The following is an 18,468-nucleotide window of genomic DNA, read 5'->3' on the forward strand; positions in this document are numbered from 1 at the left end:
TCAAACACCTCTGACATATTGCCCCCCTCCCTTTTATAAGAGAACCCTTAATCCTAAGGGTTGAAGAGGGATGAAGATCCATCTTCTGTAACTTCTTCAGGCTGAATAGAGGTGATAATATTCCTGCCTATTAGGGTCTCTTGTATTCAGGGTAGAGAGGAGCTCAGCCAGAAAGCATTAGTATGTCGAGGACCCCTCGTAACTCTTGAGTTCCAACGAAAGGTGATATCTAGAAGATTAATAAATGTTTAATTTAAGAGAACATTGGCTGGGCACGGTGTCTTACACCTGTAATCCCAGCACTTTCGGAGGCCGAGGTAGGCGGATCATTTGAGGTCAGGAGTTCGAGACCAGCTTGACCAATATGGTGAAACTCTGTCTCTACTAAAATACAAAAAATTAGCCAGGTGTGGTGGTGGGTGTCTGTAATCCCAGCTACTTGGGAGGCTGAGGCAGGAGAATCGCCTGAACCCAGGAAATGGATGTTGCAGTGAGCCGAGATCACGCCACTGCACTCCAGCCTGGGCGACAGAGCAAGACTCCCTCTCAGAAAAAAAAAAAAATGAGAACATTGAGTAAGCTTATCCTGCATTCCTACACATGGAGTACAACAACAATATATTCTACAAGAGTAAAGCTAAATAAGCAAAGTTATCCCAAGTAAAATAATAAGAAGGCTTTCTATGAATTATGCAATTGTTGGAACCAAGCTGATAGTCTGAAGTTGCTGGCTGATTCCAGTACGTGCCCAGAATTAAAATACTGCCTCAGAGTTTTACATTACCCATCCCTATTGTTTCTTCTGAGTCACAGCCAGAGATCACTGGTTGGTTCACAGGAATAAGCAGAGTTAGTTTAAGTTGCAGGAAAAAAACTCAAAAACAACGAATGAGACTAGAATCTAATAACAGATGTACCATAGTTGTTGAAACATAGTTTTTCTCTCTCCAGTGTCCTAGTTTTACTAAAGACAAATCATGGTAAAACTGATCTGCTTTATTATACTTGGCGTGATTATTTGTATAAAGTGCAGCAAGAAAAATTATTTTTCACATAGGCTTTTAAAATTGGCTTTGATGGTTTCATAAGGAATCTCAGATAAGACTTTCTTGATGCTAAGCCCAACAGTGGGTTTCAAAAACCCTCAAATACTATAAGTTTGCGTACATTCCTCTCCTCTTTAGGTCCCAGGATAACTTGGGGTTCCTGGGCCTGTCAGAAAGTGAACACACCCAGTAATTTTTAAATGTTGAGATCTGAGGAGAGAGGAGGTGGTTCCAAGGGAAGAAACGGATTTGAGTCAAACGTTTATGGCCATTTAAATTTACAATATTGAAGCCCTTGTTTTTTGATTTTAAATATGCTTGTGGCTTCTGAAGAGTCATGCTATCTCAGAAGAAATTTCTGCTATAGTAAATTTAGCTACAGTACAGAAAAATTTGAGGTTTTATTAAGTTCTGGGCATGGGCATCAAAAATGCCATAATAATACTTAACAGCTTTGGTAGCAAGTGTTGGAATGTCACTATATAAACTCCACCTGCCCTTGCCTTCTCTTTCATTGCTTCTTTAGTTTTATCAGTGGGGATGGATGAGAAAGGAACTTGTCTGAAATTTTGCTGCTCATAGGAAGTGGCTTAAAATTCCCAGGATAGTTTTAGAACTGATTCTTGATCTTGGAATGTTGGAATAGACCTCCTGGTAATCGTATGGCTGAAGTGCACCTGCATTCTAGGAGGGATCTGGTTAGACCTGAGTATGTTTTTCCCTTTGCTTATGAGTATTTATTTAGGACTTTTTCAAAGTTTTTGAAGTAATGATTACTTTAAGTTATAAAAATTATAGCCAGCTATAATGTTATGTGCCAAATTTTGTGCCCCCTTCCCATGCACCACAAATTTGTATGTTGAAGTTCTAAGAATGACTATTTGGAGATAGAATCCTTAAAGAAGTAATTAAGGTAAAATGAGGTCATTGGGGTAGGACCTAATCTAATATGACTTGTGTCCTTATAAGAAGAGAAGATTAGGACAGACACACAAAGAAAAGACCATGTGAAGGCACAGAGAAAGGATAGCCATCTGTAAACCAAGGAGAAGCCTCAGAAGAAATCAGCCCTGCTGATATCTTGATCTTGGACTTAGAGCCTCCAGAGCTGTAAATAAATTCCTGCTGCTTAAGCCACCCCATTTGGGTTGTTTAAACCCACTTTGTTATAGCAGCTCTAGTGAAGGAATAAGCATAGGTAAGCAGGTTATTCTGGTTTATATCTAAAACCACATTTAAGGTGGGGTAGGGGAGATGATAGGGTTAAGTAAGGATGGATTGTGAGGCTAAAAGTCTAATTTTTCATCTTCCATTTTAATTTTTTGGGATATGTGATTGGAATAGGTAGAATGTTTCCTCATAGGCTTGCCTTATCTTTTTCTGATCTCTTAATCACTTGGGAATGAGAATATGATAATATAGGTTGGTGGCTCACTAATTCTTATTCATTCTATTCTTAATTTATTTGTATTATTAAAAAAATGTGTTGCCTAGGCTGGACTTGAACTCCTGGGCTCAAGCGATCTTCCCACCTCAGCCTCCTGAGTGACTAGCTACAAGTGTGCCACCGTACCTGGCTTCATTCTGTTTGACATTTCTTAAAAACACTCTTCCTTTCTTTTCCATTTGGGAATTAATTTTCTGTTCTTAGTTTCATGTTCCTTAGAAACCATCTTTCACATGGTTGTCACAGAAACTTTTTTTTGATACACATTCACTTATCTGCTTAAACACCTTTCTCTTAAAGTCTTCTTTCTGTGAAATATTTCACATTCAAGATGCTCCCTAAATGGTGAGTTCACAGTTTGCATGTAAGTTTGGTAATTTTCAGATGATTCTTTGTTCCCTAAACATTTCATGATATTCGATAACTCTGCCTAAGTTGTTCCCCTCAGTCTGGAATTCCTTTGGTGTTCACTACTCATAATCAGTTCCTTTTTTATAGGCTTCTAGAATTCACAGATGGTTTTTAACATATCTGTTTATAAGTTCATTTTGTGGGCCAGGCTGAGTCGTTCTGTGGCTGCATTTGCTGAATACACCTCTCAGAATGCCCCCTACAGTCGAGTCATATTTTGTTAAAAATGCTTCCTCCACACTCTCTGAGACCTATTGACTGGGAACCTTTTCAGAGTGAAATCTGGGAATGTGAATTTTTAAATGCACCTCCAGTGCCCAAATTGCAGCACCTCTGCTGTACAGTAGTGGCAGGAACTTATTCTTCTTCCTAAGTGTCAGGCCCCCAGTAAACTAGAAAAAAACATACTAAATAAATTGGAGAGAACAATAAAACTAGATTCAAAAAATAGGTCCAATAAATTCAGAATGCCACTAGGTATATACTAAAATTTATTTGGGATTGTGGGTTAATGTGACTAAATGTCCCTTGTGTTCTTTCTAAAAACTGTCAAGGCTAGGTACAGTGGGTCACAACTTTAATCCCAGCACTTTGGGAGGCTGACGTGGAAGGATTGCCTGAGGCCAGTAGTTCAAGACCAGACTAGGCAATGTAGGAAGACCCCATCTCTACAATCAAATAATAATAAAAAAAAAATTAGCCGAGTATGGTGATGCATGTCCATCATCCATCCCAACTACTCAGGAGGCTGAGGTCAGAGGATTGCTTGAGCCCAGGAATTCGAGGCTGCAGTGCATGATGATCAGGCCACTGCACTCAAGCCTGGACAACAGAGCAAGACAATGCCACTAAGGAAAAAAAAAGAAGATGGCAGTTGTATTAGTTCATTTTCACACTGCTATGAAGAACTGCCTGAGACTGGGTAATTTATAAAGAAAAGAGGTTTAATTGACTCAGAGCTCCACATGGCTGGAGAGGCCTCAGGAAACTTACAATCATGGCAGAAGGGGAAGCAGGCATGTCTTACATGGTGGCAGGCAGGTGAGAGAGTGACAGAGAGAGAGAGAGAGAGAGAGAGAGACAGACAATGAACACGAGAGAATGAACAAGTGAAGCGCCACACTTTAAAATCATAAATTCCCGTGAGAACTCACTATCATGAGAACAGCGTGGGGGAAACTGCCCCCATGGTCTAATCACCTCCGACTGGGGCCCTGCCTCCACATGTGGAGATTCATAGGGATTACAATTCAAGATGACATAGGGGACACATGCAACCCATATCAGCAGTAAGTATAGGGACTCTGTCTGGGTAGCACTGATGTAAAGGGGACTCATGAACTCATGCTTTCTAGGGAGGCACAACTGCCATTTTCATCTACCCTGACTTCTAGGATGTTAAGAAGCTTGGAGAGAGTTGACGCCCATTGAAATGTATGTAATTACAGCTCTAGAAGCCTACTAAGTTAGAGTGGTTGGTGAAAGGAAAGGTAGAAAAAGGTTTTCCAACTTCTAACAACTGACCTAGATGACTTTGTAAATGGGCTGTTCATTATCCACAGAATGGCTTCTCCTGACAGGTAACTCAGCTTCACAGAGGGCTGCTTACAAATCACCAGTTAGGTCGGGCTGTAATCCCAGCACTTTGGGAGGCCGAGGCAGGTGGATCACGAGGTCAGGAGTTCGAGGCCAGCTTGGCCAAGATGGTGAAACCCCATCTCTACTAAAAATACAAAAATTAGCTGGGCACAGTGGCGGGCACCTATAATCCCAGCTACTGGGGAGGCTGAGGCAGAAGAATCACTGGAACTCAGGAGGCAGAGGTTGCAGCGAGCCGAGATTGCACCACTGTGCTCCAGCCTGGACAACAGAGCAAGATTCCGCCTCAAAAAAAAAAAAAATCGCCGATTAAAACCATGGGCTGGGATACTATTGCCATCATAGAAGAAACTTTCAAGAAATACAAAGTTTTTGAATACCTCAATTCTCAAATTCTTTTTTTATAAAAAATTTTTCAATAAAGGATTTCTCTGTACTTGAAAGCCACATTATAGATTTTTTTCTTTTAATGGTTAAAATGAGTATTTTTTTTCTTTTGTCTTAGAATTTAGGCATTATTGTGAAGTGGAAAGAGTAGGGGGCCCCTCTCTTGTGTTGGAGGTGGGAGTCCTTGGTTTGAATTTTGGCTCTCCATGCAGTGAAAAAGTTTCCGTCACTTCCAAGAGTGTCTGCTTTCTTATCTGTAAAATGAAGAGAGACAGATGGGCTTCCCCTACCTAATTCATAGAATAGTGATAATAGGAGTGAATAAAGAAAAAGATTATATGATATGTCATTTTTATCTGCTTTGTGTCTTATTGGTTTCTTTGAAAGTTCCCTTTGCAGATATGAACCTATTGGGAAGTTGGTTTTTTTTTTTTTTGGCCTAGCTATCTGCTATCTGTTGGAAATATGCAAAAATTAAAATATCAAACTTTTGTTTTAAAAAATCTAAGGGAAATTGGTATATTAACATTATTTTAAGCTGCAGAATCAAGTCTTTTATTTTGTACTTTGTTTTATCAAAGAATTGGCTGGCTTCTCCTGACTCCTACCTAGAAAGTTTGAGGAAAATTAATTCATCACATCTTCTACTTAGGAAAGAATCATGCTTTTGTTTTAAAAACAGATTGAGGTTTCGTTTCATTTTTTAAAAAAACAAAATAAAGGATGTAGCAGATAGATTGAAAAGGGTATTATACTAGGAATAGTTCTTTCTTACTCTTTTATTTTTGCTCTTTTTTCTCCTCCCAACTTGCTCCACTCTGCTGGCTCCTTAGAGGAATGGGAAACCATTTCCCCCCTTCCCTAACCAGTGAGTCTCATTATTTCTCTACCTTTTTTCCCTTCATTCCTCTCCTCCCTCGGAAAGAGGTACAAAAAAAAAAAAAAAAAAAAAAAAACTCCTTGAGGTTTATTAGGGGCTTTAAATTGGAGTTTGACTTGTGACCTGCCATAGTTTGAATAATTTGCTTCCATGGTATTTTGCTTATCTCAGTTTCCCAGCTGCATACCTAACTTCTGCCTCCTCTCTTTTTCAGCAGGTTAGTTGAGCTTATTTTTAAGGAGAACCAGTCCACTGCCACACCTAAGCCCCCCAGTGATTTTCTAGGGGTTACGTACGAAGTCAGTGATATCACTTTTGGGATTTGGGCAAACATGTCAATTTTCAATCTCTTTTTTTTTTTTTCCAATCACAGAATGACTTTGATTTCCTGATTATGTCAGTACCCATCCATATTACTTTTTTTTTTTCTCTGAGATGGGGTCTTGCTCTGTCACCCAGGCTGGAATACAGTGCCACGATCATGGTTCACTGCAGCCTTGACCATCTGGGCTCAAACAGTTCTCCCACATCAGCTACCAGAGTAGCTGGGACTACAGGCACACACCACCACACCCGGCTAATTTAAAACATTTTTTTTGTAGAGATGAAGCCTCGCTGTGTTGTCCAGGCTGGTCCCAAACTCCTGAGTGCAAGTGATCCTCCCATCTTGGCTTCCCAAAGTGCTAGGATTACAGATGTGAGTCATTGTTCCCGGCCTGTATTTATTCTCTTTAAGAGGCTTTCTGGTTGAAAAGTCAGCAGCCCGTGAGGAAAAGATAATGGTTGCAGGTCTCTAACCAATCGATCCAGTAAGAGTCAGGCTGACCATTGGTGATTCTTATTCACTGTTTCTCCCTCAATTATAGCAGTCTGTTTTGTGTTTGTTATTCTTGACTATATTAGAAAGGTCTTAATATATTGTTACTGGTTGGAGCCCAATCTTCTGCATTTCTAATAAGCAGTCCTGGTGATCATGCTCCAGGATGACCATGAGACCACATTGGGAAATAGAACAGTGAAAAGGGTATTTTGCAGACACCTTGCCAAAGAAAATGTACAGATGGCAAATAAGTGTATGAAAAGATGCTCAATATCACGTCATTAGAGAATTGCAAATTAACAGAAACAATGATACCACTACATACCATTAGAATGGTGAAGATTTAGAATCAAGTGCTGGGAAGGATGTGGATCCACAGGGACTCAAATTCACTGCTGGTGGGAGTGCACAGTGACACAGCCACTTTTGAAGATGGTTTCACGGTTCTTTACAAAACTAAACATACTATTACTGTATGTTGTGGACTGACTGTTTTTGTCCCCCCACCAAATTCATACATTGAAACCCTACCCTTCTACGACTGTATTTGTAGATAGAGCCTTTGTGGAGGTTAAAGGGTGGGACCCTGATCTGATGGAATTAGTGTCTTTATAAGAAGGGACAGGATGTTGTGTACCATAAATATGTACAGTTTTTGTCAATTGAAAAATAAGAGACCGAAAAGAGGCCTGCCTGCCCCCCGGTTATTTGAGGACATGATGAGAAGTTGGCCATCTACAAGTCAGAAAGAGAGTCCTCACCGGAAACAGAATCAGTTGGCCCCTTTATTTTGGACTTTCCAGCCTCCAAAACTGTGAGAAACAAATTACTAAGCCACCAAGTTTATGGTATTTTGTTAAGGCAACCTGAACAGATTAATGCATCATATGATTCAGAAATCATGCTCCAAAGTATTTACTCAAATGAGTTGAAAACTTATGTCCACACAGAAACCTGCACATGAATGTTTATAACAGCTTTATTTATAATTGCCCAAAATTTGAAGCAATCAAGATGTCCTTCAATAGGTAAATGGATGAACTGGTGCATCCACACAATGGAATACTGTTTAGCAATGAAAAGAAATGAGCTATCAAACTACGAAAAGACATGGAAGAACCTTAAATGCTGATGCGGTTTGGCTGTGCCCCCACCCAAATCTCAAGTTGAATTGTATCTCCCAGAGTTCCCACGTGTTGTGGGAGGGACCTAGAGGGAGATAATTGAATCTTGGGGCCTGGTCTTTCTTGTGCTATTCTTGTGATAGTGAATAAGTCTCGTGAGATCTGATGGGTTTATCAGAGGTTTCCACTTTTGCTTCTTCCTCATTTATCTCTTGCTGCTGCCATGTATGAAGTGCCTTTCACCTCCTGCCATCATACTGAGGCCTCCCAGCCATGTGGAACTGTAAGTCCAATTAAACCTCTTTTTTCTTCCCAGCAGCGTGAAATGGGTATGTCTTTATCAACAGTGTGAAAATGGACTAATACAGTAAATTGGTACCAGTAGAGTGGGGCTTTGCTGAAAAGATACCCGGAAATGTGGAAGTGATTTTGGAACAGGCAGAGGTTGGAACAGTTTGGAGAGCTCAGAAGAAGATAGGAAAATGTGGGAAAGTTTGGAACTTCCTAGAGACTTGTTGAATGGCTTTGACGAAAATGCTGATAGCGATATGAACAATAAAGTCCAGGCTGAGGTGGTCTCAGATGGAGATGAGGAACTTGTTGGGAACAGGAGCAAAGGTGACTCTTGTTACGTTTTAGCAGAGAGACTGGTGGCGTTTTGCCCTGCCTTAGAGATTTGTGGAACTTTGAACTTGAGAGAGATGATTTAGGATATCTGGCAGAAAAAATTTCTAAGCAGCAAAGTATTCAAGAGATGAGTTGGGTGCTGTTAAAAGCATTTAGTTTTAAAAGGGAAACAGAGCATAGAAGGTTGGAAAATTTGCAGCCTGATAATGGGATAGAAAAGAAAACCCCATTTTCTGGGGAGAAATTCAAGCCCTCTACAGAAATTTGCATAAGTAGCCAGGAGCCTAATGTTGATCCCCAAGACCATGGGGAAAATGTCTTCAGGCCATGTTAGAGACCTTCATGGCAGCGCCTTCCATCACATGCCCAGAGTCCCAAGAAGAAAATGTGGTTTTGTGGGCTGGGCCCAGGGTCCGCATGCTGTGTGCAGCATAGGGACTTGGTGTCCTGTGTCCCAGCTGCTCCAGCCATGGCTGAAAGGGACCAACGTACATCTTGGTCTCTGGCTTCAGAGGGTGGAAGCCCCAAGACTTGGCAGCTTCCATGTGGTGTTGAGCCTGTGGGTGCAACAGAAGTCAAGGATTGAGGTTTGGGAACCTCTGCCTAGATTGCAGAAGATGTATGGAAATGCCAGATGCCCAGGGAAAAATTTGCTGCAGGGGTGGGACCCTCATGGAGAACCTCTGCTAATGGCAGTGTGGAAGAGAAATGTGGGGTCGGAGCCCCCACACAGAGTCCCTACTGGGGCACTGCATAGTGGAACTGTGAGAAGAAGGCTACTGTCCTCCAGACCCCAGAATGGTAGATCCACCGACTGCTTGCACAGTGCTCCTGGAAAAGCCACAGACACTTAACACTAGCCCGTGAAAGCAGCAGAGAGGGAGGCTGTACCCTGCAAAGCCACAGGGGCAGAGTTGTCCAAGACCACGAACCCACCTCTTGGTATCAGCACGATCTCTATGTGAGACCTGGAGTCAAAGGAGATCATTTTGGAGCTTTAAAATTTGAATGCATGGGCCCTGTAACTCCTTTGTTTGGCCAGTTTCTCCCATTTGGAATGGTTGTATTTACCCAATGTCTGTACTCCCATTGTATCAAGGAAGTGACTAGCTTGCTTTTGATTTTACAGGCTTATAGGTAGAAGGGACTTGCCTTTTCTCACATGAGACTTTGGACTGTGGACTTTTGGGTTAGTGCTGAAATGAGTTAAGACTTTGGGGGACTATTGGGAAGGCATGGTTGGTTTTAAAATGTGAGAACATGAGATTTTGAGGGGCCAGGGGTGGAATGATATAGTTTGACTGTGCCCCCACCCAAATCTCAACTTGAATTGTATTTCCCAGAATTTCCATGTGTTGTAGGAGGGACCCAGGGGGAAGTAATTGAATCATGGAGGCCGGTCTTTCCTGTGTTATTCTCACGATAGTATGTCTCACAAGATCTGATGGGTTTATCAGGGGTTTCTGCTTTTGCTTCTTCCTCATTTTTCTCTTGCTGCTGCCATGTAAGAAGTGTGTTTCACCTCCTATCATGATTCTGAGGCCTCCCCAGCCATATGGAACTGTAAGTCCAATTAAACCTCTTTTTCTTCCCAGCAGCATGAAATGGGTATGTCTTTATCAGCAGGGTGAAACAGGACTGATACAAATGCATATTGCCATTTGAAAGAAGCCAATCTGAAAAGCCTACATATTATATGACTTCAATTTTATAACATTCTGAAAAAGGTAAAACTATGAAAACAATAAAAAGTTCAGTGGTTGCTGGGGGTTTGGTGGGGAGGAAGGAAGGGACGAATAGGTAGAACATGGTGGGATTTTTAGGGCAGTGAAACTACTTTTTTTGATACTGTTATGAGTGGTTACATGACGTTATACATTTGTCAAAACCCATAGAACTTCCGTACAACAGAGAGAAAAAACCCTAATGTAAGGGATGGACTTTAGTTAATAGTGTGTCAATGTTGGTTTATCAGTTGTAGCAAATGTACCACCCCAATGCAAGATGTTAATAATAGGGGAAAATGAGAGCCAGGTAGAGTGGGGAGAGGGAATATGTAAGAACTCTCTGTACTTTCTGCTTAATTTTTCTGAAACCTAAAACTGCTTTAAAAAGTACAGCTTATTGGTTTTTTAAAAGAGTATTTTGGATTCACCTTAGTTTTGTAAGGAGAATAATTTAATATAAAAAATTAAAAATATTTTTCATTGCGGCTGGATTGAGCATCAGATATAGAACTTTGTTCTGTGGTTTCAAAAATAGGAGAGAAAAGATTAGGCTCTTTCAAACCTGAGAGAGGGTTGCTCTCCTTAAATAGTGATATAGAGCCTTAAATGCATTTTTGTTGTTGTTGATCACTTAGAGAAATAGCCAGAGGTAATGGTATTCCTCTTACCAAATTGAAGGGTTAGCTCTGTAGAAATGTTGAATTTTAAATGTTTTCCTTGTACCTGATAGAACTGCATAGTGTTCCTGCATCTTATATGAGAGGTAGTTTAAGGTGCTTCATCAACTGTGGATGGAATCCTCAAAGTCCAGTCTCTGACTGGCTGCCAGGGGCCTAAACAGGTTGAATATTTTAATCAGCTATACAGGAGTCAACCATCCCAAGAGTTAAAGAATTGCATAGATCCTTTAGTTTAAGGGAAAAAAAATTCCAAGTGAATTTCTGGTGTGAATTAGGGAAGACTTATTTACGTTGCCCTTTAAGTCATTAAAGTGGCCTCTTAGAACTCCTCATTTAATGAAAAGATAAAAATGTTTTGTAATTAGCAGATCAAAGTACTGCTGTGGATGGTGTTTACATTGTCAGTATGTAAATTAAATTTCTAAAGGGAAAGAAAGAATTTAACACCTCTTTAATTTTGTTTATGTAATTTCTTGCTTAAAAATCTCTTCCCACTCCCACTTACCATAAATGATCCTAAAATAAACACTAACTTACCACTCTCACCTGTGTATCAAAGAACTTGAGAAACAGCAATGTCTGAATTGTTGAACTTTGCTATATTTAAGACAGATTGAGTTTATCCTCCAAAAAGAAACATGGTCTTGAAAGGTTCGTTCATCAGTCCTAAACTATAAATGAATCCACTGATAAATGGAATTTAAAGAAGCACCAAAATAAACGGGTGTGTTCATAGTCATTTTGTATTGGAATTTGGCAATATCCTTTTGTACAAATTACCAAATGCAGTGTAGCTTGGCATGCATTGCTTGTTTGGAATATAATGTAGGTTTAAAAACAAAATATGTTGACAGAAGCTTTTCTGTTCAGGTGGTTAGGCAGGTTAGCCCTGTGTAAATTGTTGTAGTTCTGGTTCAGTGCCTCTGAACTGGAGGGAGGGGTGCTCTCCTTACACATTGCTGTGTATGATTAGAATGCTACATCTAATACAGTAAATATTTTATACAAAAATGAATGTTGACTGCTTTGTTTCAAGGCTTTACCTCTAGCCATGTTTGTGAAGGAGTGTGTGAAGAAAACATTGATAAGCCATGCCTATGTGAAAGGAAAACTATATTATATTTCAAGTCATTCCATCCCTGGTCACTTTTTGATTAGCAGCCTTGGTCTTCTTCAGGACTAACCATTATATGCAGAGTGTGCACAGATTCCAGATAAAACTGCTCAAAGCAAATGGATTAAAAAAACTGTCCAAGAGAGTCTAAGAACTTGTTTTATGAAGAGTCTTGGCTCTCCAATGGTGAGTCCCAGTCTGAATTTATTCAAGACTGAAAGAAGTTGGAGCATGTCTATGCAAGGGTATTTTTCAAGAGATTTTCTCTAAGAAATCGAGCTTAAAAAAAAAAAAAGTCAAGTTAACTAACGTAACATGCAGAGTGTTAGATGGGACTCTTATCACTGTCTAGTTACAGCAATGGAAATTATTATTAATTTCCATAAATGGAGAGAAGGGATTTAACCTTTCTGTTTTGTTTTAAGAGTTAATGCTAATTAAATGCTCCCAAGGAAGAAAGAGTAAAGTAGTGGATAGCATTTGCATTTATGACCATTAGCATGGCTGGGGTTGTGCCTGTGTGAATGACTAAGATGAGTAGACTTTTTGTACTGTGAGACTGTGGTAGCTGAGCCAGAGCTCTTGGGTCTTGCTAAGGTGGTAAGAAGCTATGGCTTTCTTTATTTAATGGGCCTGTTTAGTGTAACTGGGATAGGACCTCACTGCTCCCTATTTACCTCACACAAGTCTGGTGAGATTTAATTAGTCTTACTTACAAAAATCTGCCTGGGGTCTACTTTAGGGTCTGAATTCACCCAGTGTCTTCTCTCCCCCTAGAGAAAACAAAAGGTTTCTCCCTCTTTGCTACCTAGGCATCCCATACTGACCTCTGTGGATCACCAGGCTGGAGGCCTCACCTTTATGCTGTTACCATGTCCTGTCTAGCCTCTCGTATGTGTCCCTAACTTGATTTGGACTTAGTAGTGAGTAAAAAGGGTGGGGTTAGAGCAAAGAGCTCTTTTACCCTAACCACAAGTCCACATTTCCTCATACCATACTTTACTTTCTCATAGGAAATTAATTTTGTGTGCCTCCATAATGGCTCTCATCAACTTCTTGTTTTTTAAAAGTTTATATTTTTTTATTCATGCGTCAGAATTGTGAAGAAATTATTTGGATACTTAGAAATCTTATTTGGAGAGATGTTTTTAAAAAAGTCTTCTCATGGGCTCTTTGTAGAAGGACATTTCCTCTTGTTTCTCGATGATACCAAATTGTTGTGTTCTTTTGTATATATATAATTTTCATTTCTTCTCATTTCTTATTTAATTTTTTTTTTCTTTTTAATAGAGATGGAATCTTACTCTGTTGCCCAGGCTGGAATGTAGTGGCGTACTACTCACAGCTCATTGCAGCCTTTGACTCCTGTGCTCAAGTGATTTTCCCATTGAGCCTGCAGAGTAGCTGGGACCACAAGCATACGCCCAGCTAATTTTAAATTTTAATTTTTAATTTGTTTAGAGACGTAGTCTCACTGTGTTGCCCAGGCTGGTCTCAAACTCCTGGCCTCAAGCAATCCTCCTGCACTTCAGCCTGGGATTACAGGAGCTGCGATTACAGGCACGAGCTATCATACCTGGCTTGATTTATCCTGTTCTTAACCCTTCTTTCAAAAATTGTTAAATGTTTTACATTCCTTAAGGTAAGCAACACTGTACAATAGAAATATAATGCAAGTCACAGTTGCAATTTTAGGTTTTCTAGTAGCTTTACTTGAAAAAGTAAAAAGAAACAGGTAAACTTAATTTTAACAATATAATTTATTTAACTGAATATATCCAAAATATCACTTAACATATCTATAAATAATTAATAAAGTATTTCACTTTTCTTGGTGAAGCCTTTGGAATCTGGTATGTATTTAGATTTCATAAAATATCTACTTGGAAAATGTTAGCGTCATATACTTGAATTGTTCCCAATATAATGTTCAAGAGTTTTCTAGTAATTGATTATATTTTAAAATTTTTAATTAATTAAAATAAAATATAATTTAAAATGCAGGTCCTCAGTTGCACTAGCCACATTTGAAGTGCTCAGTAGTTGCGTATGCCTGGTGGTTGCTGTATTAGATATCATAGTGTTCTTGACCTGTCATTCTTTCTTTGATGTGTTTCCCATCTTCTCTTCTTTTTCTTTTTCTTTTTTTTTAGAGACGTAGTTTCTGTGTTGACCAGGCTGGTCTTGAACTCTTGGCTTTAAGCAGTCCTCCCACCTCTGCCTCCCAAAGTGTTGGAATTACAAGTGTGAGCCACCACGTTCAGCCCCATTTTCAGATAATGAAACTGAGCCCTGGATTAGTAATCAATCCCTGTTTTTCATTATGCTTCCATAATACTTAGAATAGATGTTAGTTCAGAGTGATTCAGAATTTTAATACATCTTATGTGCCAGATATGACTAGGGAAGGGATGACTTACCTGGACTTCTTTTGAGTTTATCTAGCAGTTCTTACATTCTTATTTAGTAAAGGTCAGAAGAGCTGACTATAGTACAGATCCTCCAAATTGTTGTCTATCTCTTCTATCATGCCAGATACTAATAATTCCCTTTGTGGTGGAGTATTTCCTTTTGCAAATGATAGGAACTTAAAGGAATCCTTTTCTGTTTAGTAGTATGTAGGTCTGGATTCAGTTGTTGATAGCAGAGACCACTTTAGCCAGTTTTAGCAGGGAGAGATTTGATACTGGGAACTACAGAGGATACTGGAGGATCAGGTTTTAGGTTGAATTTCTAGGAATGATTCCCAAATAATATAGAACTGGCCAGCCAGGAAAACTGCTATGTCTGCTGTAATCAGGAAGCTGAACACATGAGCAGTCTTCCATTATCACAGCAGCAGACTTCAAGACCCTAAAGCCTAGCTGGCAAAATGGTGTGTGTGTTCACTCTTCTCCCTTGAAGCTGAAAACTAAACACTAGGATTTATTCAGAAGCACAGCCCCACCCCACAGTGTTTATTTCTACCTTTCGAATCTGTCATGGCTGTGTCTGGCAGAAGTCTGTCTTCTATTGTGCAGTAATGGGGCTAGAATGGATTTGAATGGACAAGTCCGTGATAATTGCCCAAGTGGTTGGTATATTGGTATGAAAGTGAGAGATGGTCAAGGTGAATCTTTGCTGAACCTGGGGCTCTTTGTCTTGCTGGGAGAATTTCACAGAGATGTTGAAAAGGTACATGGGTTAAGAGAACAGGCGCTGTGAAATGAAAGTTGTGTTTTCTTCTCTGGAGGGCATTTCTTCAGATTCATATCATCTGAAAAGATAAAAACAAATGGTTATACTCCTGGATCAAACTTTATTATTTTCTGTTTTGAAAGATCTCAGAGCCTAACTCCACGTGAATATATCAGGTTAGTGTCTAGCCTACTTCATGATTTTTTTGTGCATCTGAACATTCAGGGCCTTAAAAATAGGAGGGAAGCAATATTAAATTGAAATTTTGTCCTACTATTGCTTTAACTGGAGTTATTAAATATATTAAATTTGTGTGGTGATAAATCACCACACAGAACAGTATATAATTTTAGAAGAGACAGGTAGAAAGAGTTATATGTTTTGGGATTTTTAGAGGTCAAGATAATAGACATTGGACAATGTTGCAGGATTAATCCTGGTTTGAAAATAAAGTACAGGTATACTTCATTGTATGGTGCTTTGCAGATATAGTGTGATTTTGTTTTTGAGATGAGATCTCACTATATTGCCCAGACTGGTCCCAAACTCGTGGGCTTAGGTGATTCTCATGACTTAGCTTCCTGACTAGCTGGGACTACAGGCATGTGCCACCACATCTGGCTGGATATTGTGTTTTCGTAAGTTGAAAGTTTGTGCCACAACCCTTCATTGAGCAAATCTATTTGCTCCATTTCTCCAACAGCATGTGTTCACTTTATGTCTCTGTGTCACCTTTTGGTAATGCTTGCAGTATATCAGAATTTTTCATCATTATCATATCTGTTATGGTGATTAGTGATCGTTGATGTTACTATTGTAATTGTTTTGTGTTGCCACGAAGCGTGCCCATATAAGATGGCGAACTAGATATATGCTGTGTATGTTCTGACTGCTCCACTGCTCCAGTCATTGTCTCATCTCTCCTCCTCTCCTTGGACCTCCCTATTTCCTGGCACAACAATATTGAAATTAAGCCAATTACACATCTTTCATTTGAAATCAAAAGCTAGAATTATTAAGCTTAGTGAGAAGACCATGTCAAAAGCCAAGATGGCCAAAACCTAGACCTCTTGTGCCAAACACTTAGCCAAGTTAAGAATGCACAGGAAAAGTTACTGAAGGAAATTAAAAGAGCTACTCCAGTGAACACATGAATGATAAGATAGCAAACAGCCTTATTGCTGACAAGGAGAAAGTTTTAGTGGTCTGGATAGAAGATCAAACCAGCCACAGCATTCTCTTAAGCCAAAGCCTAATCCAGAGCAAGGCCTTAACTGTCTTCAACTCTGAATGCTGAGAGAGGTGAGGCAACTGCAGAAGAATAGTTTGGAGGTTGTTTTATGGGGTTTAAGGAAAGAAACCATCTTCATAACATAAAAGTGCAAGGTGAAGCAGCAAGTGCTGATGTAGAAGCTACAGCAAATTATCCAGAAGATCTAGCTAAGATCATTGAGGAAGGTGGCTACACTAAACAACAGATTTTCAATGTAGGTGAAACAGCCTTCGATTGGAAAAAGATGTTATCTAGGACTTTCATAGCTAGAGAGAAGTCAGTGCTTGACTTGGAAGCTTAAAAGGACAGACTTACTTTCTTGTTAAGGGCTAATGCAGCTGCTGACTTTTAGTTGAAGCCAGTGCTCGTTTACATTCTGAAAATCCTAGTGTCCTTAAGACTTATGCTAAATCTACTCTGCCTGTGCTCTGTAAATGGAACAACAAAGCCTGGATGACAGCACATCTACTTACAATATCTGCTTGCCACACTGAATATTTTAAGTCCACTATTGAGACCTACTGCTCAGAAAAAAAGATTTCTTTCAAAATATTACTGCTCATTGACAATGCACCTCATCACCCAAGAGCTCGATGGAGATACACGAGGAAATTACTGTAGTTATTATGCCTGGTGACACAGCATCTATTCTGCAGTCTGTGGGTCAGGGAGTAATTTTGACATTCAAGTTTTGTTATTTAAGAAATTCATTATGAATGTATACATTATAAATGCACAGGAAATAAAAATTTTGCACAAACCTTAAAAAATTTAATTTTAAAAATGCTTTATTGCTAAAAAAAATGCTAATGATCATCTGGGTCTTCTGCGAGTTGTATCTGTAATTTTGACATTCAAGCCTACTATCTATGGCTATAGCTGCCATAGATAGTAATTTCTCTGGTGGATCTGGGTAAAGTAAACTAGAAACCTTCTGGAAAAGGTTCACTATTCTAGATACTATTAAGAACATTTGTGATTCATTGGAGGAGGTCAGAATATTAACACGAATAGGAGTTTGGAAGAATTTTTTCCCAGCCCTCCTGGATGACTTTGAAAGGTTGAAGACTTCAGTGGAGGAAGTCACTAAAAATGTGGTGGAAAGAGAAGTAGAATTGGAAGTGGAACCTGAATATGTGACTGAATTGCTGCAATCTCATGATAAAATTTGAACAGATGAGGAGTTGCTTCTTATGGAAGAGCCAAGCAAGTGATTTCTTGAGATGGAAACCATTCCTGGTGAAGACGCTTTGAACATTGTTGAAATGACAACAAAGGATTTAGAACATTACATATAACGTGGTTGATCAAGTGACTGCAGGGTTTGAGATAATTGACTTCAGTTTTGAATGAAGTTCTACTGTGGTAAATGCTATCAAACGGCATCACATGCTACAGAGAAATCTTTTGTGAAAGGAAGAGTCAATCCATGCAGCAAACTTTATTGTTGTCATATTTCCAGAAATTGCCACAGCCACCTTAACCTTCATCACCCACCACCATGATTAGTCAGCAGCCATCAACATCTAGGCAGGACCCTCCACTAGCAAAATGAGGGGATGGATGTGGCAGATACAACTTGCAGAAGACCCAGATGATCATTAGCATTTTTTTAAGCAATAAAGCATTTTTAAAATTAAGGTCTATGCATTATTTTTAAGACATAATGCTATTGTATACTCAATAGACTATGGTATAGTGTAAATGTAACTCTTAAATTCACTCAGAAACCCAAAAAATTGTGTGATTTTCTTTATTGTGGTATTCACTTTATTTCAGTCATTTGCAGTGAACTTGCAGTATCTCATAGGTATGATTGTACTTTACACCATAGTGACTTTTCACAGAACTTTTGTTCTTTAAAATGTGTGGTATAAATCAAATAACTGGAAAATTCAGACAGTGGAATTAGGTTCCTTTGAACATGATTCATTCTTCTTTTATTGTGTCTCTAAGTGTTTGTCATGTTTCTTTTTTATTGGTATAAAGCAGTGGGTCTCTTAATTGTGATTTGCAATTAGTCCGGGCATTATCACCTAGCAACTTGTTAGAAATGCAAATTATTGGACATTATCTTGAACTTACTGAATCAGAGACCCTGGATGTAGTGTCCAGAACCCAGCAATCTGCATTTTAACAAGCCCTATAGGTGATTT

At 39.3% G+C, this 18,468-nt stretch overlaps 1 protein-coding gene across 5 annotated transcripts in view; it reads left to right on the forward strand.

Moving 5' to 3' along the window:
• The window catches only part of MLLT3 (MLLT3 super elongation complex subunit), a 273,944-nt gene that overhangs the window by 28,105 nt on the left and 227,371 nt on the right, over positions 1-18,468 (forward strand). The window contains exon 1 of one of the 5 annotated variants that reach the window (XM_054657976.2): positions 7,871-7,997. The exons of the other annotated variants lie outside the window; for them this stretch is intronic. Within the exon in view, the coding sequence (XP_054513951.1) occupies positions 7,988-7,997 (10 nt within the window). The 5' untranslated portion in view covers positions 7,871-7,987. Of the gene's footprint in view, positions 1-7,870; positions 7,998-18,468 lie in introns of those variants that run through there. 5 annotated transcript variants of the gene reach the window in all.

The sequence above is a fragment of the Pan troglodytes genome, chromosome 11 (assembly GCF_028858775.2).
Source record: "Pan troglodytes isolate AG18354 chromosome 11, NHGRI_mPanTro3-v2.0_pri, whole genome shotgun sequence".
Taxonomy (NCBI): Eukaryota; Metazoa; Chordata; class Mammalia; order Primates; family Hominidae; genus Pan; species Pan troglodytes.